Source organism: Calliphora vicina, chromosome 4 (genome assembly GCF_958450345.1).
Source record: "Calliphora vicina chromosome 4, idCalVici1.1, whole genome shotgun sequence".
NCBI lineage: Eukaryota > Metazoa > Arthropoda > Insecta > Diptera > Calliphoridae > Calliphora > Calliphora vicina.
In genome coordinates this window covers 46,334,280-46,356,612 of record NC_088783.1, presented here as the reverse complement: position 1 = coordinate 46,356,612, position 22,333 = coordinate 46,334,280, and the positions used below count along the sequence as shown (strand labels likewise).

Here is a 22,333-nt window from a genome sequence, read left to right as displayed (position 1 = left end):
TTTACTTTCTTAAATTATATTGAACACAGTCAATAATTTAAAAGTTTTTTGTGTAAATTTAAAAATATCAAAGCATAAATGGCAACATTATTATTTTTTTTTGAACAATTTTTACTTGTGATTTCTTTTATTTAAAAATGATTAGCGATTTAAAAACACGTGGATTTCGAATAATACCTGATAAAAACTATTTCTATTTTTTTTATTTCATACACAAGTTACAGCTATGGCAATAATCAATTGGTGTTTGTTGTTGTTCTTTTATTTATCATCAAGTGTTTTGTACAAAAACAGATTGATTAATTATGTTGCAGTGTATTAGTTTTTAAAACCAGATAATTCTTAATAATTTACAACAGCGATTATGATTTTTAGTTATAGTTTTAAATGAAATGAAATCATTTTCAAAAATGTCTGCAGAACGTTCTGTACTATTATTGTCCTCATCGAAGGTCTATGGTTATGGTTATTACGAACATTCCAAGGAAGATATAACCAAGTTTTTTAACAAGTAAGTTCAATTAATATATAGCCACATTATAGAGATAACAATTAGTGACAAAAGAAAAATTCTTTCTCAGAAAAAATGTTACAAAGATACTTTTTGTACCTTATGCAATGCCCGACCATGATGCCTACACAAAAGTTGTTAGCAACGCCTTAAATCCCTGGGGTTATGAGGTGGAGGGTATCCATACCAAAGCCGATCCGGTTGAGGCTGTATCTTCAGCTCAAGCGATATTTGTGGGTGGTGGTAATACTTTCGTTTTATTAAAAACGTTGTACGACTTAAATCTTGTGGATGCCATAAGGGAACAGATTTTAAAGAAAGGCACTCCTTATATGGGCAGTAGTGCGGGTACTAATCTTGCTGCTCCTTCTATTAATACCGCCAACGATATGCCTATTGCTCATCCTCCCACTTTTGAGGCCTTAGGTTTAGTGCCATTCAATATTAATCCACATTATTTGGAAACCGACCCAAATTCGAAACAAAAGGGTGAGACGAGAGATCAACGTTTGGAAGAATTTTTAATTTTGCATAAAAAGCCTGTGTTGGCTTTACCTGAAGGTACTGTTCTTCTAATTGAGGGCGACAAAATCACGTTGCTTGGTGATAAAAATGCTAAACTTTTTAAACCGTAAGTATTTTAAAATGTCATAATTTATTACACCAAAATATATTTTAATGCTGGTGTGATATTTATTTTTTTCAGTAACTTGAAGCCAATAGAATTTGAACCCCATTCAGATTTGAGTTTTTTATTACATGACCTGTAAATATTATGTAGCATTTCCAATATATTCAATAACAAATAAACAAGTACGAATTTGAAAGCCAAATAACATAATTTTAAGATTTATTTTAAAAGATCATTGCCCAAATCATATTCAGAAAGTTCAATTTGTCTTACATAGCAAGCCAACTGTTTGATGGCATTAATTGTTCTTAAAGGAAATTTGCTTAAATAAAATCAAACATATTTGGGATCATAGCACGGGCTTCCGAAAGGGAAATAATGATTTCCACAGTGAAAATGTTAATATGTATAGTTTGAAAAATTCTTTCCCGGGAATATTTTTTTTTTAGAAATTTTTGTCTGGTTTTTTTCGGGAATTTCTTTATACGTTTTCTCTTTAATGTTGCAATATTGAGATTTGTTATGATGGTCAAATTTGTTGCTAATCAAATGATTCGGTTCTAGTTACAGTTTTTCAGTTGGCAATGAGGCATTACTACAATTTTTCAGTCATAGCAGATCAATTTAATCATTAAGAATGAATCAAAAAATTAAAACAGTATTTCCTTAAAGGAATTATTAGTAGTAAATTTAGAATTGAACTACGCAAGTTTTCAGATTTAATTAGATTTTCTCTAATGTCAGATTTCCAGGATCTGATTGTATTTAAAGGTAAATGAAAGAAATCTTTTTCTTCCGGGAAGACAAAACGTCCGGGAAATTAGAAACTCTACTAAACACCCAAAGTTAATCCTACCATGGTCAAATAATTATGAAAAGTTTTTAGTTCCATATTAATATGTTTATTTATATGTTATAAATATGCATTAACAAATCGATGCCAAAATTCTTAAATTGCTCTGAAGCGGATAAATAATTCTTTTTTTTAAATCTTCAATAAAATTAAAATATATCACACAAATTATACAGATATGAATCAGCTGGTTTCAATAGAAAAATAACAAAAGACAATGTCAAAATGGCTGTGGTTTGAAAAGAGGAACAAATATATTTTACACTCGTTGGCTATCACAACCTTGTTCTTAAGTATTTTGAATTTTATAGATAATTGTCAAAATTTATCTGAGTCGATATTAAATTTTATTTATTATAAAATCATCCAATGATTGTTTTATTTAAATATGACGGATTGTAAAGGAAAAATATTTGGTTATGTCACGTACGTTATACTCTTATCTCGCTCAATATTTTTGACAGCAATGTTTCGAAAGTTCGTATTATTTTTTTAAAATATAGTACCCTCTAAATGGAACATAAAGACCAAATTAGACCCATATGTAGTTGTAAAAAAGCGACTTTAAAAATTATAACATTTCTCAAATTATTTAATTTATATTCGACCAGGAAAGATTTAATAAATAAAGTTGTCTGCTTTTTATTTCATAGTTTCTGCAAAAATTTAATTTATTTGAATTTAAAAAGTTTTGAAGTTAACTGTCTCTCTGTCAAGTGTTTTGAATTCACGAATTCAGATACTAATTTTATGTGTGAATAGAGAGAAGTTGTTGTTGTATAAAAAATGAGAGCCTTCCCTTCTTGTTATTCTTAGTTTGCTACCGTATGGCAGACGCTTTATGAAACATTTTATGTCAAAGTATAATAATCAGTTCGACACATTGATAGCAGTACCTCACTCTAAACATGTGTTAGTGAAAAAGTATCCCTACAGGGAATGGCAATAGTGAATTTATAGTGTCGACATAGAAACGTATGGTTCTAGGCTTCTAGGTACCTAACTCTAAATGTGTTAGTAACAAAACTTTACATCTGTTAAATTAAAATTTAAAAATATTTAAATTTTAATTTAATTAAATTTTCTTCTATTTTTAATACCAAAAATTACAAAAAAAGTGTGTTAATGAATTTACATGTGTTATACTTTATTTATTCGACAATTTATAGTTAAAATTTCGAGACATATGATTGCTTTTTGTTTTCATTTATAAGAGATTTATGCGAGCTAATTTTTTTTCGGAATTGCGTTTGATAATAATGTAGTTTGAGTATATAAACAAACTTCTGTCGAAAAAACCATAGATCGCATAACAACCTTCTATAGTAAGGTGGGGTATAACAAAATTTATAATATTCATAACGTTATCTAGTTGTAACGTTTTCATGTAACGTTTTTTATTATTATTTTTTCATCATTCTCTAACCCTGATAAATGTTTGACAGCTGTTTGGAGTAAACGTATACACTTTGGGGTAAATTAATTGGTGTTTGTTGTTGTTTTTCTTTGTTTACCATCAAGTGTTTTGTACAAAAATAGATTTATTAACTAAATTGCAGTGTATTGCATTTTAAATCCAGATAATGTTTTATAAAATACAATAGCGATTAGGATTTTTAGTTATATTTTTAAATGAAAGCATTTTCAAGAATGACTGCCGAGCGTTCACTACTATTATTGTCCTCATCGCGAGTCTTTGGTTATGGTTATTTGGAACATACCAAGGAAGATATAATCAAGTTCTTTAACAAGTAAGTTATTTACATAAAGACAACAATGAATTACAAAAGAAAATTTCTTTCTCAGAAAAAATGTAACAAAGATACTTTTTGTGCCTTATGCACTACCCAATCATGATGACTATACAAATGTAGTTAGCAATGCCTTAACTCCCTGGGGTTATGCGGTGGAGGGTATTCATACCAAAGCCAATCCGGTTGAGGCTGTATCTTCAGCTCAAGCTATATTTGTGGGTGGTGGTAATAGTTTTGTTTTATTAAAAACATTGTATGAATTAAATCTTGTGGATGCCATAAGGGAACAGACGTTAAAGAAAGGCATTCCTTATATGGGCAGTAGTGCGGGTACTAATGTTGCTACACGTTCTATTAATACCACCAACGATATGCCTGTGGCACATCCTCCCACTTTTGAGGCCTTAAATTTAGTGCCATTCAATATTAATCCACATTATTTGGAAACAGACCCAAATACAGAACATAAGGGTGAGACGAGAGATCAACGTTTGGAAGAATTTTTACTTTATCATAAAAGGCCTGTGTTGGGTTTACGTGAAGGCACTGCTGTTTTAGTTGAGGGCGACAAAGCCACATTGATTGGTGATAGAAATGCTAAGCTGTTTAGACCGTAAGTACTTGAAAATGTCACCAATTCGAGTTACTAAACTAAATTAGCTTTTAACTCAGGGTGTTCTAAATGTAAACATGATTATTAACTCTCCCCTAAAAATATCATTTATTTTATTTCTTTTCAGTAAATTGGAGCCAATAGAATTTGAACCCCAATCAGATTTAAGTTTTTTATTACATGATCTGTAAATTTTTAATAGCGACAGAATATATTTTGTAACAAATAAACAAATATGAATTTTTTTAACCAAATAACATAATTTTAAGACTTATTTTTTATGCATATTGCCATTATTTGCCGCCAAATATTTATCAAAAAGATAATTGCCCAAATCACATTCAGAACGTTCAATTTGTCTTATAAAGTCAGCCAACTGTTTGATGGCATCAACTTGTTCTTGAAGGAAATTTGCTTCAATAAAATCGCACATATTTGGATCATTATTTTTAGAGGCAATAGCATGGGCTTCCAAAAGGGTCTACAGAAATATAAAACGTATGTAAACGCTTTGAAATAATGATTTCCACAGTGTAATTGTTAATACAATTTGTGTCCCAAAAAAATGTAATTAAAATAATTGTTTCTATAACATACCTGATTAACTTCCTTTTCCATATTTAATGCTTCTATCATGGCGTCTTTGGCTGTTTCAATTTTGGCTTTTGGAGCTTCCAATGCTTCAACTTGTATATTGCCACCTCTTTTATTCATATATTCCATAAACATTTCAGCATGTTTACGCTCTTCAAGGCTGGCATCATTCAAAAATTTAAAAACGCCTGGAGCAGCTACATCGCTACGATCAAAGTGAAAGGCCTATAAAGGATAAATTCCATGTTTATATAAAATAATTATAGCTAAACACCCAAAGTGAATCTTACCATGGCCAAATAATTATGACAAGCTTTCAGTTCCATATTAATTTGTTTATTAATTGCTTTTTCACATTCCTTTGAAAAATTTTCTCGCACTAATAGACACAGAAGCCGTCTAAAATTTCGTTGACCTAAAGATTTCATTATTAAAAATTAAAATAGAAATATTGACAGTTTTGAAATTTAAATTACAATTATTATTTACAGGTTATTCCGATCGTACACTTTAATGCTAGGTGTACACTTTACGATAAATCGTAAAAGTATGAAATTAGTAACTTGTATCATGTTGTCACGAGGAGCTTCGATAAGTACGATAATTAGTATCGTGTCTCATGCTGTCGTACCACGAAATATATTTCTTCAACAGCTTATTCTTTATATGTCAGCTATTTTGGGATTTTTTTCAAATCAAATAGTAACGTCTATCACAAAACTGTACTTCAACTCATACTACATACGATTAGTAAGAAAATTAGTATCGTGTATACCCAGCATTAGAAATCGAAAGAACTGTTGTGCAAATAACTTAGGTTTGACCATATTAGAGCTGTAAGACCCCTCTCACGCTAGACAACTTACTTGCGCAAGTTTGTTTTTCGTTTTCGAAAACATGAATGAAAAAACAATCCAACTTGCCATGTACAAGAAAGTCTGTACTCATCTACAAACACATAAATTGCCCAGAAGACTTGCGCAACTAATTGCCTAATGTGAAAGGGGTATAACTGTGAAACTTTTTGGTATTTTAATACCGGATAAGATTGTGCAAGAACATTTGTGTGTAAGTTAAAAACAATGAAAATACAGATCAGCTTATCGCAATTGATTAAGGGATCCTTTAGCTTGTAAACAAGTGAAATGATATGAACTTAAGAAAGAAAAGATCAGATAATGTTTTAAAACAAGTAAGAGTAGTATAGTCAATTGTGCTGAATCTTATATACCCTTTACCAAAGTTTAATTTAAGAAAAATAGAAAACTATTTTTGCTGAAAAAAATGTTTGATAAAAAAATATTTTGTTTAAAAACAAATTCTTGGTGAAAATAGGTAAAAAAAATCGAGGTAGTCGTGGATTTTTGTTTATATCTCAGACATTTGTGCACAGATCTTCTCGACTTTTAAATACAACAGACGGATACACAATTTGAATTCCAAAAAGCGATTAATTCATAGTTTTAAAAATCGATAGAGTTGAAATTGTGTTATACAAATCTATTTCAAAATTCAAATATGTGATCGAAATCGATAAGTTCAAAACTATCTCTCTGAAATCTCTGATAAAACAATTTTCATTCTTATTCTTATCTGTACAACGTTTGAAGAACAAGTATTTTAGTTAATAGGTCTAATCAATACTATTTATATTTTTGCATAAAAAGAACGAAATGTGTGTGACCTTATAATTTTGATGGACACCTTAGCTTACCATTCTGTGGTCGAATGTTAAATTTTTTTATTGAGAACATAAATAAATTGTATAGTCGATATCGATTGATGTGCACCATGTGCATCATGTTCTTAATACATTATCATTAGCAATATATATTTACTTTTTTTACAATTTAATTTTACTAATATTTATAGACCTAAAATGACGATTTATTATTGATATAATTAAAGCAAAACAAATATTACACGATTTACTTACTATAGTTTGCACTTAAAGTTGTTGGAAACCCAAGAGAGTTAAAGCACTTCGAAACATGAATACACTGAGATCAAAAGGATGCAAACAAATATTAACTTAATCTAAGGTTGCTAGGTGTGCCGTTATATAAGATCACTTGGAGATAATTGGGATTCACCCTCAGCTAAATACATGCGCATAGCTTTGAAAAGCAAAGCTATACCCAAATATTTTTTCTCTTTCATAGTCCATGTTTTAGAGGGACCATAGTAATCGCCACGTTTACAATTTGTTAAATGTTGTAAACCTAAAGCATCTATAATGGCAGCTTCGCGAGTATAAGCATCTATGGGCAGAATGTTATGAAAGACATGAAGGCAGACAACACCATTTCCATTGCCCCAAATATTTAAAATGCGATCAATTTTTTTGCTATCTGAGGATTTTTGAGGCGGTGATTTAAAACTTTCAACATTTAAAGGTTGTTTTTTAACTGAGAATCAATCAGCATAATTTGTTTTGTTAATATTTATACATTTAAATACACATATCAATATTGTCAACTTACTTGATATCTTTTTGCCTTGTTTATCAGTCTTTTCATGCAGCTGCTTATTGTGTAGGCGTGAATGGATCTTCATGGCATCATATAAATGAGAATAGGGTCGTACGGTTTTACCCTTGCCTACATAGAATATTGATTTTAAAAACCTTTGCCAAACATCAAATTCGTTTAAAAACTAAAAAGTGAACAAATTATTAAAAAAAAACAATTGATTTGTGATTCCATAGGCTTTGTTACATACCACACTCTCTCCCGGCAAATTACACGATATGCGAGGATCTATTAGCATATAAATGAAACTTTGCTTCAAGTGACCTTCACGCATTTGTTTCTTGTTTATATTACCCTCGAAATATTCCATAGATACAGCTTCATATTTTATGTAGTCTTTAATTAGTTGGAAATTCTCTTCAGACTTTAGAGTTCTCTCCAGTTCAACTGAAAATTCTATAAATTAAATTAATGTTAATATATGTAAAATATGTTTAAATTTTTAGAAAACAACTTTTACAAGAATTCTTTTGAAGCTTTAATTTCGCAAAACATCTCACTGAGATTGAATTTCGATAATTTAATTTAAATAGAAAATTTAAAACTAACATGTCTAAGAAAAATATGAATATGAATTTAAAAAAAATCAATTTAAAATTTATAATGAAATGATGGAATACAAATGGTATGTAGTAACTTATGATACATTGAAACATACGTGTTTAATGCATGTTTTTCAAAAAAAAAAAAAACAATGTTTAAACACGGTCGTTCACATATTAATTTATTGGATTTTTTATCTTTGATAAGTTTTTCTTTCGAATTAAAGCAATACTGGAGGGTGACTTACAAACAATTTCGTAAAAATATACGTTAAGAGTAAACATGTAAAACTATACATTTTAACTTCAGCGATAAAAGTGCTCCCAATTAAAAAACAAAACAAGAAATATAGTCGGTCAAGCCCGACAATATTTCTTTTAAAATTTCAATATGTACTTTATATTCGTGAGTGATTTTCGCAAGTGTACCTTATATGGGAGCTATGACCAATTATGTACCGTCATCGTCATCAAATTTTATTTCAACATTTTCAAGAGTTTTCGTAATTTTCGGAAATGGACCTTATGTGGGAGCTATGTTAAATTATGGAACAATCGCCATGGAATTAGGTCACGTGATTTATTACCATATGAAACATCTTTCTTTTAAATTTTATTTGGATACCAACATTTTTATGAGATTTAAACTTGTTAAAGTGATTTTCGGAAGTAGGCCCTGTATGGGGCTATCGAAATGAAATTAGGTCGCGTGATTTCTTTCTATATGACACTTATTTGAATTTTTTCTGGATAACAACATTTTTAAGAATTTTATTTTGTGGAAAAATTTGTTTGGATATTTATCAAGCATTTATGGCCGATAATATAAAATTTCGGTATAATGGACCGATTTATACCAGTCATCGACCTTGGGCCGAAAATAATTTTATCGAAATATCTTTAAAATTATGTTCTGTACTCTTCGCACAAGTTTATATGAACAGCCATATCGACGCAGAAAGTTATTCAAAGTCGATATCGAAATATATTTAATATTTTGGGCGTTATAAACATCAACACTAACGCAATATACCCTCCCCACTATGCTGGTGTAGGGTATAAATAGTAATGTAACTGAGTGACTGACTGATTCAACATCACACAGCCCAAACGCCTGAAGCTATAGTCACGAAATACTATAGACTGCAGATTACTCTCTCTTCGTGTATATCCACTAAGAAGGATATATGTAAGTATTCCATCCAAAACTTATTCTTGGTCCAACAAATTATTATTTTTTTTTTATCACGTTAGCTTTTAAAAACATGTCAGATATTATCTTTTCTAAATCATTCATCTTCAACTATTAATAATTAAAACTTAAAAAAAAAAATTTAATATAGACATTCGAAAAAATATCAAAAAATATATAATTTTCGCCGTCACACTGTTTCCAAACCCATTAAACTCTATAAGGAAGAATTGAACATTGAAAGGAAACCTGGATCAGGAAGAAAAAAGGTCTAACAGGTATTGGTAAGCCAAAAGAAGTTGAATAACTCTTTCGAAGAGCACCGAATACTTCTATCAGAAAAGCAGCTCGTAAAATTAAATGCTCTTTTGTGCACAGAGCCAAAGCTAATGTTGGGTTGAAGCGTATAAAGTTCAGAAAGTTCCACATCGCAATGCGGTAAATAACTTAGAAGCAAAAGAACGAGCGAACAAATTGAGGTAAAATTTTATAAACAATTACACCTGTTGTGTGGTGGATGATCAAACTTATATACTGGCAGACTTTTTACAACTTCCAGGTCAAGATTTTTATGTGGCTGATGGACTAGGTAATGTTCAAGATTAATACTGGACAAAAACCAAACAATATATATCAGGGAGTGTCTATAAAAATGGATTTAACATTTCTTAAAACAGCACAGAGTGTCTTCATATGTCTGGCCCGATGTGGCATCATGCCACTATGGAAAAAAGGCAATTGAGTGATATTCAAACAATAATGACAATTTTGTACCACTGGATGCAAATCCAGAACTTCGGCCTGTGGAAAGCTCTTGTAAAAAACAATTAAAGAACACAGAAATGGTATACCAGGACATGTCCAAAAAAGGTAACGGAAGTAACTATAAAACTTTAATGGGAGGATTTCCGGACTAAGTGGATAAATATATAAATACCGAGTAATATATCAATATTTTAATGTTTAATGAATTTGTACAATATTTGAATAAATTGACGTATTTTTGAGAATTTTTATATTGAACGGTTTATGTTTTATTTAACTTAATACAAATATAAGATTATTTCGGCACACGTGAGTACTTTTTTAATATATAGTGAAATGTTTTCGGATTTGTCTGTTAAATTAAATAAATCGGGAAAATTTAAGCGACCTTAAAATTAATAAATCAAATTATTTGGAATTTTATGTAGACTTTTCATAAATAAAAATGGAAATTTCTGAAATACAAATGGAAAATTCTGAAATACAATTAGAAACTTTTTAAGTATAAATTAAAAATTCTGAAATACAAATGGAAATTTCTGAAACACAATTGGAAAATTCTGAAATACAATTAGAAATTTCTGAAATACAATTAGAAATTTCTGAAATATAAATGGAAAATTCTGAAATATAATTGGAATATTCTGAAATTCAATTAGAAAATTCTGACATATAATTGAAATTTTCTGAAATATAATTGGAAAATTCTGAAATATAATTAGAAATTTCTGAAATACAATTAGAAATTTCTGAAATACAATTAGAAATTTCTGATATACAATTGGAAATGGTGTAGGCCAATATATAAACTTTCGAAACTAATTTATTTACCTAGTTGTATTCATATGGGTACGTGGACAAAGGGATATTGAGGGCATTTGTATTGCTGATTACTTTGCGAAAAGAGTAACATTCCGATGTCCACTTGCAAACAACGGATATTTGATACAATGATAAAAGATTAATAAAAGAAAGGGCAAAATTGTCTTCTGTTTTCGAAAGTTAGTATGAAAAATGTTAAGAGTCTACATAATTTAAATCGGTCCAGCCGTTTGTCTGTAATTAATAAAAAAGGTTAACTGTTTGGATGTGGTTTTAACATTTTGATTTTTCTATATTCAGGATCCTATATGAAATTAGGTGGGTTCTTACTTTTTATTATGTTGTCTAATGAATCTTTTTGAATTATCAACAATTTTGGAACTATCTTTGGCAAAAGCCATAACTTTTTATTTACTGCAATTAAAGTAGCGAAGCGAACCGGGTTATCTAGTATCATATTAAGTTCAAACAGCTGATGAAAAATTGATCGTACAATTATTTGATATACTTAGTTAACAACACTTGTTTTGCTACGATAACAACACACAAATATAATAATATTTGGTTAGACCATGCGAATGAGTCACGATAAATAAATACTTCAGTCATTAAAACAAACCCTAAAAAATAGAATACAATTAAAATATACTTACTAATTACATTTTCTTTAGGATTCAGCAGTTTTGGTGTTTTCCGTTTATACTTAATAAGCTTTTTGATATATAATTTTTTGGTGGTTTTTGTAATGGGTCCCGGAGGTTCACCAAATGCTGTTAGTTCTTTTCTCAATTCATCAGTTTCATAATCCAGTGGTATAGTCAAATTTGTAGATTGACTAGTCATTGTACTGTCTAAATCTCGACCAGGAGTTTTCGGAGTACTAAAGAATAAAATTATCAGTAGTAATATTATTAAAATGGAAAGCGGCAATAGAGACCAATATGCCGTTTCATAATAATTCATATTCTACACACTAAATAATGTATTCAACTAATCTTCAAAATAACATAACGACAATTTAAATGTGATTGATTATATTGAAAAAAATCTTTAATACTGACTCTTTTTTAAATTGTGGTTTATATTTGTATGAATAAATTTTATCAATTCGTGGAATTTCAAATTTAATTTTTGTATAATTAAATTAGGATTGGTTTAATTAATGATCTTAAATAGCATGAAGTGACTTTAAATATGCTCAAATATTTGAAATTAAAAAATCTTACCAATGTTTCCTCTGCTCTGCCTGTTTATTGCCCACATTACTAAGTAGCTTAGTTTCGTAAAACACCAAACCATTTTCATCATCTGTATGGACATAAGCTTCAGTCATTTGCAAAAAGTACTCATTATTTTTGGGTGATCTTATGAAATTGGAGGTTGTGTTGTTAGCTTGTGGGTTCCGTTGATCATCATCATCGTTTGGTGAGGCAATCACAATTTCTGGTACAGTTTGATAACTACTTTCCAAATCTCCATTTTGTTGCGGTGAAGGTGTTTTAGGCATTTCTAAATGATTTGATTCAAAATCATGTATTTTAGCCTCAGCCACCGTTTGTAGCAATTTACTTAAACTCATTTGAGGCTTTGGCGGAGATTTTCTTTCAAACGTTTCGGTAGTTTCATGATTTTTATTATATGTGGGTAAATTATGATATTCAGTTGTATCTATAAGAGAAGATGAGGTTGAGGCACAAGCTCCACTGTCAACTTCAATATCTGGTTGTTGTTTTGCTTCTTTAGCAGGAGATTTTTCTATCAATTCTGTATTAGTGAAATTTAAATGATCGTTTTCAACTACTTGGTCAATCATTTCCACAATGTCATCAAATTGTTTTAATATAGATTGGCGGGCTCGTGATTTTTGCACTTTTTCCCGCCAAGTTTCAATTAAAGACAAGCGTGATCTTTCACAGGTGGCTGTACGCTGTGTAAGTTCTTTTAGATTTTCCTGAGTTAAGGAGAAAATATTTACAGCATCCGGTGGTTCGGGTGAAGACAAGTTAATATCTTGCATTGAAATAGATAGTACCTCCTCCATAGAGCCACTATTCTCGAGTTGTTGCTTTTCTTTGGTGTCCTCTGGCGGGTAGTCGGGAAATTTCGGCTGAGGTTTATTTCTTCTATGGGTTATATTTATATAATATGGAGAGGTAACATCATAATTGTAATTAATGCGATTTGGTGTAAACTTGTTTTTATCGCTACCCTGACCAAACGATTCATCTAGAGAATTTGTCACTTTCAATAGATTTTTGTGTTTTGCCAACTTTGGGTCATTGATTTTATTTGGTGTGCTTTGTGGTGTTGATGAGGTTGTGGCTTTATTATTATTTAATACTCTTTGTTGTAAAGAATTTTCAAATCTAGATTCTGTGAGTATTGTTGAATTGTTGGCCTTTTTCTTTTCGTATTTTTTGAGAAAAATGTAATCTTTCATTATTTGAATCACCTCAAAGTTACATTCATCAATGGCATATAAAACTGGTGTTTTTCGGTCATCATCATAAACTTCCAATTCAGCACCATGTTGCTAATGTTTTTAAAAACAAAATTGTGTAATTAATTGCATTTTAATTTAATTATTATGGATAGAGAATTTCTTTTTTTACTTAATAGATTTGTCAAAAAGTATTAATTATTATGGTAAAACAATGGAAACTTAAGTTTTATTTCTGTATTGTCTCCCAATGCATTTAATTTTTCTTCCAAATCATTTTAAAAGTTCCTCTACCAAATCTAAAAACAATCAAAGATACAGTACTTACCAATAACAAACGTACGATTTCCTCTTTTCCATACATGGCAGCCACATGCAAAGGAGTCATATTATCTTCACTGCGACAATTTGGATCAGCTAAAAATAATATGTAATTTAAAATTTCCGTCTAACAAAATACAAATACTACATATACCTCCCATATCCAAGAAACGTTTTGTAACATCTATGGCCAATTGCTCATTCTGCATGCCACACACATAGTGCAGCGGTGCAATGCCTCTGTCTTGAGGAACATATGAAGGATCAATAGCCTTACTATTGCGTTCTAATATAAAATTTATATCACTTTAAGGAAAATTAATAGATATTATTAAAGTTTATCATCTAAAGTACATTCTATTTAAACATACCTTTCATTTTCATCCTCCAGGGCATCCAATAGGATCAATGATAAATAATTTGTTCTTTGATCCATATTATTCTTAAATTAAACAAAACATTTGTATACTTGTTAGCGATTTTAACTAAAAAACACTTTACACTTAATCTTTTGTTAATGAAAAGGTAATAATTTTTATTATTTTCAATTTCATATTATTAATTCGTTGGATTTTACTTGTGCGTCCCTTGTTTTTATTTATTTATTTTCCTTAAAATGCATGTTTAAAAAGTTTGCATTATTAAGTGATGATAATTTCCTAAAGATGGCGCTGGCGAACTATGTATATGAAACGTGTGTGATGCCAGATCGTAATATAATTTTAAGAATGTAGTGAATTATGGTGGTTATTCGAATAAAAAAAAATACTTTTTTCGCGACTTTTACATTTTTTTAATTTCAAATGCATATTACTTTGGACTCAGTCATTATTTTTAAACAATTCTTCTTTTATTTGACACACACATTTCTTATGAATGAAAAATGAAGCAAAACGGGTAATATTTGGACCCGCTGTTATCAAAAAACTGGGTAACAATTTTGAAAATTTAATTTTCAAATGCAAATATCTCCTAAGGTATAAGAATTCATTTTTATGTAGTGCTCGGCGAGGAGATTATATATATGTAATATTTTTGAAATCAGAACACAAACGAACAAATAAGGTCGTTTTAAAAATTCAACATACCCGAGGTGTCATACTTTGCCGATCCATTAGGTTCAAATTAAACTCAATTCAAACTTGAACTCGACAGCACTTCCTCATTAAGCATGTGAAATTTCATTCAAACCGGACTAACCGTTTAGAAGTTATAGATTTATTTCCCTCTTTTTTTATAACCTTCACATTCGTGAGAAGGGTATATATAAGTTTGTCATTCCGTTTGTAATTATTACATTTTTCATTTCCGACCCTATAAAGTATATATATTCTGGATCTGGATATTGATATCACACTCGATTAAGCCATGTCCGTCTGTCTTTCTGTTGAAATCAACTTTCCGAAGCCCCCAAATAACTTACATACACGATTCATACATCAATATCTCCGGAATTCTTCCGGTTCGGTTGCTATTTAAAATCGAGAAAATCGGTAAACAAATGGCTGAGATACAAGGAAAAAACAGGACAACCTCGATTTTTGACCTGTATCTGGATTACTAGTCATTAATTAATTCATTTTTTTTAAGTTGGACCCACAATGGGTAAAAATCGGAAAAAATATTTTTAACCCGAAGATTTTTTTTTCACCAAAAGTCTTTTTTCGCTAAAATTTTTTTTAAAATTTAAAAAAAACAAAAAATGAAAAAACTACTTTGGAAAAAATATAAATTTTGTTTACCTTTAAAAACGTAACAATACCGTGATATTAAGAAAAATAAGCCTAATCTGTGACCGCCCATATTTTATACCAAAAATCGAGTTTTAGTATAAAAATCAAATATCAAATAACTTTGTAAATACCTACTGTAAATCAAGATTCAAAAGGGAAATTGGTACTTTTTCTCCTAATGGTACTTTTTTTAAAATTATAAATTTTCAAATTTATCGTCATAAAAGTTAGCTGATGCGCATCAGAGTGAAGGTACAATCAATCATAGTGAGAACTAATGGTAATGTTTCGTTATGCTACTACATACTTTTTCTTTATTCTTCTTTACAGTCTTGAACAGAAGAACAGAACAATGGGGGTTTCGATAACTGTTTTTAGATTATTTGTTATTCGATAATCGCAAGCAAATATTTTTACACTTTGGTTGGCATAAGCACGTATAATAAAAACTACAAAAAAATCGTTATTTTATAAGTAAAATTAATCTTTTTAAAAATCCTTTCATAGTTTTATTAAGATTGTTTTTTAAAGATTTTGACCTATTAATTGAATATTTGGAAAAGTTTCCAATGTATTGTTAACCACTGTATATAGTCGAAAGTGTTTGTTTATTAAGGGATAATCAAACAAACTTTGACTCAAAGTATTAAAATTTGACAGCAACTGCATTTATCAATAACTAATCTGTTGTAATATTAATTAGTATTAATTTATCAACATTCCTCTTTATATTTATATCAAAATAAAACATTATTTTTTTATATTTACACAGTCACATTAATATGCATACATATGTATATATATAGTTTAATAAACTTTATTTCTTTACTTAAATTTTAATTTCCCGCAACAAAATCCGGTATTATTTTACTTTCAATAACACTCTTATAATAACGTGCTGAATATTTGGCAATACGTTCCTTGCCTGCACTAGATATGTTCACATAATACAATCCAAACTTTTCGCTAAAGTAAAATAACAAAACAAACAAATTAAAATGTGTTAAAACAACACTTTACAAACACGCAATGTTCTTGGTGCTGAAGTGAACAATAGCAACAACTTACGTGTAACCCCGCTGCCATTCAAAATTATCGATTAAACTCCAATGCGTATAGCGTGTTACGTTACAGCCCATGTTAATGGCATTTAAAACAGCCTGTAAATGAGCCTACAAACACATATTTGACACGATTAGTTTGTGAACTTTTAATAAAATGTTTTATAAAATCCATACTTTGAGGTAGTCAATACGTTCCATATCATCCAACTGGCCATCATCGGACCAACCATTTTCAGTTATAATAACTTCAATATTATTGTAATTGTTTTTGATCCAACTAAGTTTGAAATAAATTACCATGAGATATTTTCATATATGTATGTAGATCTATTGTAATTACTTTAACAAACCCTCTAGACCTTCGGGAACACAATACAACCAATTAGATTTTCCTCTCTTCCATTTGACATCCAGTTCATACTTCAAACGTGAATCATATTGCCAAGAAGGCTTTTTACCCTGTGCTGGATTAGCTTCCTCTACATAACGCGATGTGTAATAATTGAGACCTAGAAAATCTGCAGAATGTTTAATAATATCTCTCTCATTTTCCGCTATACTTCTCAGACGAGACCATGCTCTCCCCTCTTCCTCACTATTTTTGGCAATATCATCTAACATAACTTGTGGATAATTGCCGGTTTCACCAAACAGAGGATAAGCCAACCAGCCCAACTTGAATTGACAACAATATAAGGTATAAATTTTAATTGTTATAAAAAAAAATTTAGATATCTCACCGAATATTGCATAGCGCGATCTATTATAGAAGAATTGTTAGTTTTGGAAAAATAAAATCGAGTGCTCAAAGTCATGCCGATCTTTCCCTTTTGCTTTTCGAAAAAGTTCTGCCTGTACAAACGATAAACTTCAGCATGTGCTTTAAGAGTGGTATCCATGCATAAATAATCGGCTACACCATGATCGTGACCCATGGGCGGGTAGTTGCCATCACCATAGCCGGGAATACAGTAGTCATAGGGTTCATTGAAAGTAATCCATACCTTGACACGATCGCCATAGGTTTCAAACAATAATTTGGCATAATTAGTAAAATATTTAATAAGTTCGAGGTTGGTAAAGCCACCATACAGATTAAGGGATTCAGGTAAATCGTAATGAAACATGGTAACCACGGGTTCTATGCCATTTTCTAATAGCTTATTAATGATCATGTTATAGTAATCAATACCTTTTTGATTTTTAGACGAAATGTCAGCATTTGGTAATATCCGTGACCATGATATAGAAAACCTATAGAAATGAACCTTAAAATAATAACAATTGTTATTTTAAATGGAATAAGTATGGTAATTGCATAAATAAATACTTTTAATTCCTTTAAAGCTTCTAGATCTTTGTCAAATTTATGATAAGAATCTGGTCCTTCATCTCCCGTCGAATGATCATCAATCATTTCCGGATGTTGATGTGTAAATGTATCCCATATGGATGGACCACGACCATCTTCATTCCAGCCACCCTCTATTTGATAGGCTGCTGTTGATGCACCAAATTTAAAATTCGAGGGAAAATGTTTACTACCCGATCGGTGTTGTAATGCGCATACTTTTTGTTCATTTTTACTTACATTATGTGCCTTAACAGCTGTGAGTAAAAATACTAAAAGTAAACTATATTTAAATTGAATTAAAATTATTTTGATATTAATTTAGTGTAAAGTTCTTATACAATTTGAATATTTTACCTTAATATTAATATGAGTTTTCGTGACATATTACCGCTTCCAGTTTCAAATGCAAAATAGAACTGTTTTATTTGTGCATTTGTATACTCGTGCATTAGTTGTTATGTATGTCTATATGCATGTAGCGAGAGTAAAAACTCGAATTATACTTGAACTGAAAGATCTGCAATCATTTATTTATATTGATAAGTTTAATTTGAATGAATTTGTTGTTTTATTTTAATGACCAATATACAGTGAGTGACATTAGAATTTAAACTTTATATTATATATAAGAGAGCTATATTCAGCTGTGCCGAATCTATATACCCTTCACCAAATTATACTTCAAAATACAAATTTTAAATATTTTTAGGTAAACAAAATTTAGTTTTTTTCCAGTTGTTTATTTATTTTTTGGAAATTTTTTTTTAATTGTTATTTTTTTTTAAATTTAAATTTTTTTTTTTTTAATTTTAATTTTTTTTTTTGTGAAAAAGAAATCGGATTAAAAAATATTTTTTCCGATTTTGACCCATTGTAGGTCCAACTTACTATGGTCTTATATACGTCGTTGCAAAGGTCTTTGAAATATCTATCATTAGATATCCATATTGTCTATATTAATGACTTAGTAATCCAGATATATGTCAAAAATCGAGGTTGTCCTGGTTTTTTCCTCATATCTCAGCCATTTGTGAACCGATTTTGCTGATTTTAAATAGCAAATTTCTCGAAAGCATGTCTGACAGAATTATTGAAGATTTGGATCCCGAAGATATCTGGGGTCTTCAGAAAATTGATTTCAACAGACAGACGGACATGGCTTAATCGACTCCGCTATCTATAAGGATCCAGAAAAAAAACATGAACTTTTCAAACCCAGTAAAAAAGCGACGAAAAAGAAGTAGAAAATTCACCACAATCACTAAACCCATAGTGATTCAAATTTTGTTGAAGAACTAATGAAATTAACATTAGCGTGTCATTGGATAATCCCTGTTTCTAATAGTAGATAACAATTTAGTTTTGTAATGAATATGAGCGGCCATGGCCTGCATATAGTCAAAAAGTAATTAACATTAAAATCATATTCAAGCTGACCTAAATATCTTCATTTGTTCAATAATTGAATATTTGGAAAAGTTTCCATTATATTGTCAAACACAGTATATTTATTATCTGAATTATCCATGCAAAATATGCCCATTCAGTATGCAATCTAAATCCATGTATTTTATACATTAATCAAACCTTCAGGCAGTTTGAATCAAACCTACCAGGATCTTGTATGAACTTTTAAACCAACAAACGTATGTATAAAAACGCTTTAGCTAATTCTACAACCTATAGAAATTGAATCAACAGTCTGGCATTTATTGGATTTTGTTTCAAGTTTGTTTCGTTCCAATGTAAACACAGCTGATGTAAACAAGAACAATCTACTCGATGTTTTTCTTTAATAATTTTGCAAAAAGTTCTTCCATAAATAAACATGTTTTCTCTGCCAAAGTCAAATTTAATAAATGCAAAAATTGCCCAATTTTATAAAATGAATGCTACCGAAGAATTAGATAATGTTGCTGCATATTTTCACAGCAATGGAACATTTAACTCACAGACAATTTTCGAGCATTTGTGGCCAAATCTGGGAGCTGATGAAGTTTTCAAAGGTAAATATTTGGAGATACATAACAATAAAATATTAATTTTACTTGCTATTTCTTTTCTTATTACATGCAGTCGTAGAAAATTACAAATATGAGGACTATTTAAAGTGCAGCAATAAACTGTTGCCAATTTTTCTATACACAAATCAAATATTAAAAAATTTCAATGAAAATGTCCTTAAAATTCAATGGATGGGTAAAAATGTGAATTTGTATTTGGATATGAAAAACAATTTTAGTAACAATAAAACGGAAACTGTTGAACACATTTTAATATTAACCTCAGTACTGGCAAATGCACTAACTAATGTATATTTGACTCAAACCCAAGGAAAACATGCTCCACATCTATTAAAAGATTTAATACATTCTGAAGAAATTATAAAGATTTTTGGTTCAGAAATGGTAAGTTTTATTAATGGTATTTATTTCTAATACAAAATATTTTTGAAATGATCATAGTATGTAATTCTTTTATTCATAATTCTACCTAGCAATATCTATTCTAAATTCAATTTAATAAATAACTACAACATTTTTTTTGTTTACTTTTTTCCAGGTTATAATTTTAAAAATTCTCATGGGTTCACCAAACTCCATCAATCTGCGTAATATTGCTTGGCATGGCTTTCCCAAACCCATGGAAATTCCCAATTATTTTACAAATGTTTTATTAATAACTATACATTCGTTAGGATGCATACTTGAGGCCAAGAATATAAAATTAAAAGAAAGACTTCAAATAACAACGTTTAATGACCATATTCAAATTATCGAAAATGTTTATAAATTTAAACCAATAGATTTTGAATTTATAGAGCAAAAAGTCCAAAATGTTAATAATGATTTTAAGCCATATTGGGAACAGTTGTTGTTTTATTACAAATCACAAAAATATAAAGAATTTATTATTCTAATACTTCCACAAATTGAACTTTTATTGAGATTACACTATGGCCAAGTTAATAATTTTGATATATCTGCTAAATTGGATGAATACTATATAACTATGGATACCATATTTGAAACTCAAGTATCAAATGGTGATAAAATTCTTGTTACTTCCAATAAGTTGTTAGATTTTGAAAATTCAATGTTTGAAGGCTGTTTTCATATGTTATATGATATTTTTATCTCACCAAATGGTTGTCGTTTACGTGATAAAGTTAGCCATGGAGAAGTTTTCCTGGAAGCTTTAAATAATTCTCAATTGTGTAGTTTGGTGCTTCACATATTCCTTTCTTTACTATATCCAAAGGAGTTTGGATTATATGAGAATTATGAAAGTAAATTACATTTAAATTGTTTAACTAACAAAAAATTAATAAAATGTGGGGACAACTTGTTAATGTTTATTAAAAAACATTTGGCTTGTAACCAAGAGTTGCTTTTAAATTCGTTTGCTTTTAAAAAGAATAAAGTTTTAATATTTAAACGGCCTAAAAAGGAAGCCGAATTGATGTTATTAATAAATAAAATTGCAGAAAATTTTAATAAAACTATTGGGAACTATGAGGAGTCCTTAGCCAAGCGCAGTGACTTATTGGCCCAACGAGAGCTTCATTCCAAGAGACGTAAAACTTTAGAGAAATTACAAACTGCTTTGCCCAATATATTTGAAACTTTATGTTTAATTATATCGAGTATTACTAAAATTTATACTTTATTGCAAACTAATTTTTCAATTGTTTTGAACGGGGAATGCAACTGTGACAAAACTTTAAGGTAAATTTGTATTTTATTGTACACATTTTTAAATCTGATTTGAATTAATGTTTCTTTTAGATTTCTGAAACACAGCTTAACTATAAGCGAAAATTTTGTGAAATATTCACATTGTGAAAGTAATGAATGGATTAAATCTTTGGAATTGTGTTGTAAATATGAAGAATTTCATAGGAAACTTTTTTTATACAAGTATTAAAATAAAATTATGAAATTTTATTAAAAGGTAATTAATTTGGGTGTTAAAATTTTTGTTTTTTTATACGTTTTGTATTTTTGTTAATATTGTAATATATATAGTGGTTTTGCCGATATAAAATTTAAAGTATTTACATAATAAACAAATCAATCAATGTCTTATCTTACTTTTTATGAAATCAGTTACTTTAACATAATATTTCTGGAAATCATTTCAAATAAATCGAGTCATAACCGCCAAAAACCAAATTTCACGGGAGAAGGTTTTTTTTTTAAATATTCTAGGTTGAAGTCTAAGTTTACTGTTTAATTGCTTTGAAAACAGTGTGGCGATGAACCTTCAGATCGTTTGCTATTTATTTTGAAAGTCCATATTGTATCCATTGTATTATCTATCACTCACTGTATGTAGCTATGTAATTATCTGCTGTGCTTCTCTATAAACCCTAAGAAACTAATTTCTTTTTATTAAGACCTTGATCTATATTAGCTTGACATTTTTAACAAGCACCTACCAAATATTTTATAAACAATTTAAATTCGCTTACAAATTTATAACATTTTGCATGACAAACAACAAAAATAGTTTAAACAATAGTTTGTTTTAGTTATTTTTTTTTTGTTGTAATGCATATTTTTGTTACTAAAAAAACTATGTATTTTGAAAACACATAAAGTTTAAACATA

At 29.4% G+C, this 22,333-nt stretch overlaps 6 protein-coding genes across 6 annotated transcripts; 3 read left to right on the top strand and 3 right to left on the bottom strand.

Moving 5' to 3' along the window:
* The first annotated feature begins 410 nt into the window (after positions 1–410).
* On the top strand, positions 411–1,281 carry LOC135956557 (probable alpha-aspartyl dipeptidase). The gene is made up of 3 exons (XM_065507091.1): positions 411–511; positions 582–1,142; positions 1,218–1,281. The coding sequence occupies exons 1-3, from the start codon at positions 411–413 to the stop codon at positions 1,279–1,281; spliced, it is 726 nt and encodes a 241-aa protein (XP_065363163.1).
* Positions 1,282–3,590: 2,309 nt separating this feature from the next.
* Positions 3,591–4,624, top strand: LOC135956627 (probable alpha-aspartyl dipeptidase). Its single transcript, XM_065507171.1, has 3 exons — positions 3,591–3,746; positions 3,802–4,362; positions 4,490–4,624. Exons 1-3 carry the CDS (start codon positions 3,628–3,630, stop codon positions 4,551–4,553), a joined length of 744 nt encoding a protein of 247 aa, XP_065363243.1. The 5' UTR covers positions 3,591–3,627; the 3' UTR covers positions 4,554–4,624.
* On the bottom strand, positions 4,589–5,403 carry Fer3HCH (Ferritin 3 heavy chain homologue). Its single transcript, XM_065507172.1, has 3 exons — positions 5,247–5,403; positions 4,960–5,181; positions 4,589–4,843 (listed from the first exon to the last, which is right to left on the bottom strand). Exons 1-3 carry the CDS (start codon positions 5,382–5,384, stop codon positions 4,634–4,636), a joined length of 570 nt encoding a protein of 189 aa, XP_065363244.1. The 5' UTR covers positions 5,385–5,403; the 3' UTR covers positions 4,589–4,633.
* A 1,437-nt stretch (positions 5,404–6,840) lies between these two features.
* Positions 6,841–14,005, bottom strand: LOC135956555 (uncharacterized). Its single transcript, XM_065507089.1, has 8 exons — positions 13,941–14,005; positions 13,724–13,875; positions 13,577–13,665; positions 12,035–13,341; positions 11,462–11,688; positions 7,678–7,883; positions 7,440–7,611; positions 6,841–7,364 (listed from the first exon to the last, which is right to left on the bottom strand). The coding sequence occupies exons 1-8, from the start codon at positions 14,003–14,005 to the stop codon at positions 7,015–7,017; spliced, it is 2,568 nt and encodes an 855-aa protein (XP_065363161.1). The 3' UTR covers positions 6,841–7,014.
* Positions 14,006–16,052: 2,047 nt separating this feature from the next.
* LOC135957830 (myrosinase 1-like) lies at positions 16,053–18,167 on the bottom strand. Its single transcript, XM_065508635.1, has 7 exons — positions 18,075–18,167; positions 17,697–18,000; positions 17,107–17,634; positions 16,707–17,041; positions 16,541–16,643; positions 16,371–16,474; positions 16,053–16,268 (listed from the first exon to the last, which is right to left on the bottom strand). Exons 1-7 carry the CDS (start codon positions 18,101–18,103, stop codon positions 16,139–16,141), a joined length of 1,533 nt encoding a protein of 510 aa, XP_065364707.1. The 5' UTR covers positions 18,104–18,167; the 3' UTR covers positions 16,053–16,138.
* Positions 18,168–19,548: 1,381 nt separating this feature from the next.
* Positions 19,549–21,668, top strand: LOC135957791 (endoplasmic reticulum membrane-associated RNA degradation protein-like). Its single transcript, XM_065508596.1, has 4 exons — positions 19,549–19,726; positions 19,797–20,128; positions 20,283–21,448; positions 21,509–21,668. The coding sequence occupies exons 1-4, from the start codon at positions 19,549–19,551 to the stop codon at positions 21,645–21,647; spliced, it is 1,815 nt and encodes a 604-aa protein (XP_065364668.1). The 3' UTR covers positions 21,648–21,668.
* The last annotated feature ends 665 nt before the right edge of the window (positions 21,669–22,333 follow it).

What these genes read in the sequence shown, in the direction of transcription:
- LOC135956557 (XM_065507091.1), top strand. Translation starts at nt 411, where the DNA reads ATGTCTGCAGAACGTTCTGTACTATTATTGTCCTCATCGAAGGTCTAT. An exon ending in ATAACCAAGTTTTTTAACAA is followed by an intron (nt 512 to 581) that starts GTAAGTTCAATT and finishes ATTCTTTCTCAG; the next exon opens with AAAAAATGTTACAAAGATAC. An exon ending in AATGCTAAACTTTTTAAACC is followed by an intron (nt 1,143 to 1,217) that starts GTAAGTATTTTA and finishes TATTTTTTTCAG; the next exon opens with TAACTTGAAGCCAATAGAAT.
- LOC135956627 (XM_065507171.1), top strand. Translation starts at nt 3,628, where the DNA reads ATGAAAGCATTTTCAAGAATGACTGCCGAGCGTTCACTACTATTATTG. An exon ending in ATAATCAAGTTCTTTAACAA is followed by an intron (nt 3,747 to 3,801) that starts GTAAGTTATTTA and finishes TTTCTTTCTCAG; the next exon opens with AAAAAATGTAACAAAGATAC. An exon ending in AATGCTAAGCTGTTTAGACC is followed by an intron (nt 4,363 to 4,489) that starts GTAAGTACTTGA and finishes ATTTCTTTTCAG; the next exon opens with TAAATTGGAGCCAATAGAAT.
- Fer3HCH (XM_065507172.1), bottom strand. Translation starts at nt 5,384, where the DNA reads ATGAAATCTTTAGGTCAACGAAATTTTAGACGGCTTCTGTGTCTATTA. An exon ending in GTCATAATTATTTGGCCATG is followed by an intron (nt 5,182 to 5,246) that starts GTAAGATTCACT and finishes TATCCTTTATAG; the next exon opens with GCCTTTCACTTTGATCGTAG. An exon ending in TGGAAAAGGAAGTTAATCAG is followed by an intron (nt 4,844 to 4,959) that starts GTATGTTATAGA and finishes ATATTTCTGTAG; the next exon opens with ACCCTTTTGGAAGCCCATGC.
- LOC135956555 (XM_065507089.1), bottom strand. Translation starts at nt 14,005, where the DNA reads ATGGATCAAAGAACAAATTATTTATCATTGATCCTATTGGATGCCCTG. An exon ending in AAATCGTACGTTTGTTATTG is followed by an intron (nt 13,342 to 13,576) that starts GTAAGTACTGTA and finishes TAAAAACATTAG; the next exon opens with CAACATGGTGCTGAATTGGA. An exon ending in TCCTAAAGAAAATGTAATTA is followed by an intron (nt 7,884 to 11,461) that starts GTAAGTATATTT and finishes TTTAATTTATAG; the next exon opens with AATTTTCAGTTGAACTGGAG.
- LOC135957830 (XM_065508635.1), bottom strand. Translation starts at nt 18,103, where the DNA reads ATGTCACGAAAACTCATATTAATATTAAG. An exon ending in ATCGCGCTATGCAATATTCG is followed by an intron (nt 17,042 to 17,106) that starts GTGAGATATCTA and finishes TGTCAATTCAAG; the next exon opens with TTGGGCTGGTTGGCTTATCC. An exon ending in AACGTATTGACTACCTCAAA is followed by an intron (nt 16,475 to 16,540) that starts GTATGGATTTTA and finishes ATGTGTTTGTAG; the next exon opens with GCTCATTTACAGGCTGTTTT.
- LOC135957791 (XM_065508596.1), top strand. Translation starts at nt 19,549, where the DNA reads ATGTTTTCTCTGCCAAAGTCAAATTTAATAAATGCAAAAATTGCCCAA. An exon ending in AGCTGATGAAGTTTTCAAAG is followed by an intron (nt 19,727 to 19,796) that starts GTAAATATTTGG and finishes TATTACATGCAG; the next exon opens with TCGTAGAAAATTACAAATAT. An exon ending in AGATTTTTGGTTCAGAAATG is followed by an intron (nt 20,129 to 20,282) that starts GTAAGTTTTATT and finishes ACTTTTTTCCAG; the next exon opens with GTTATAATTTTAAAAATTCT.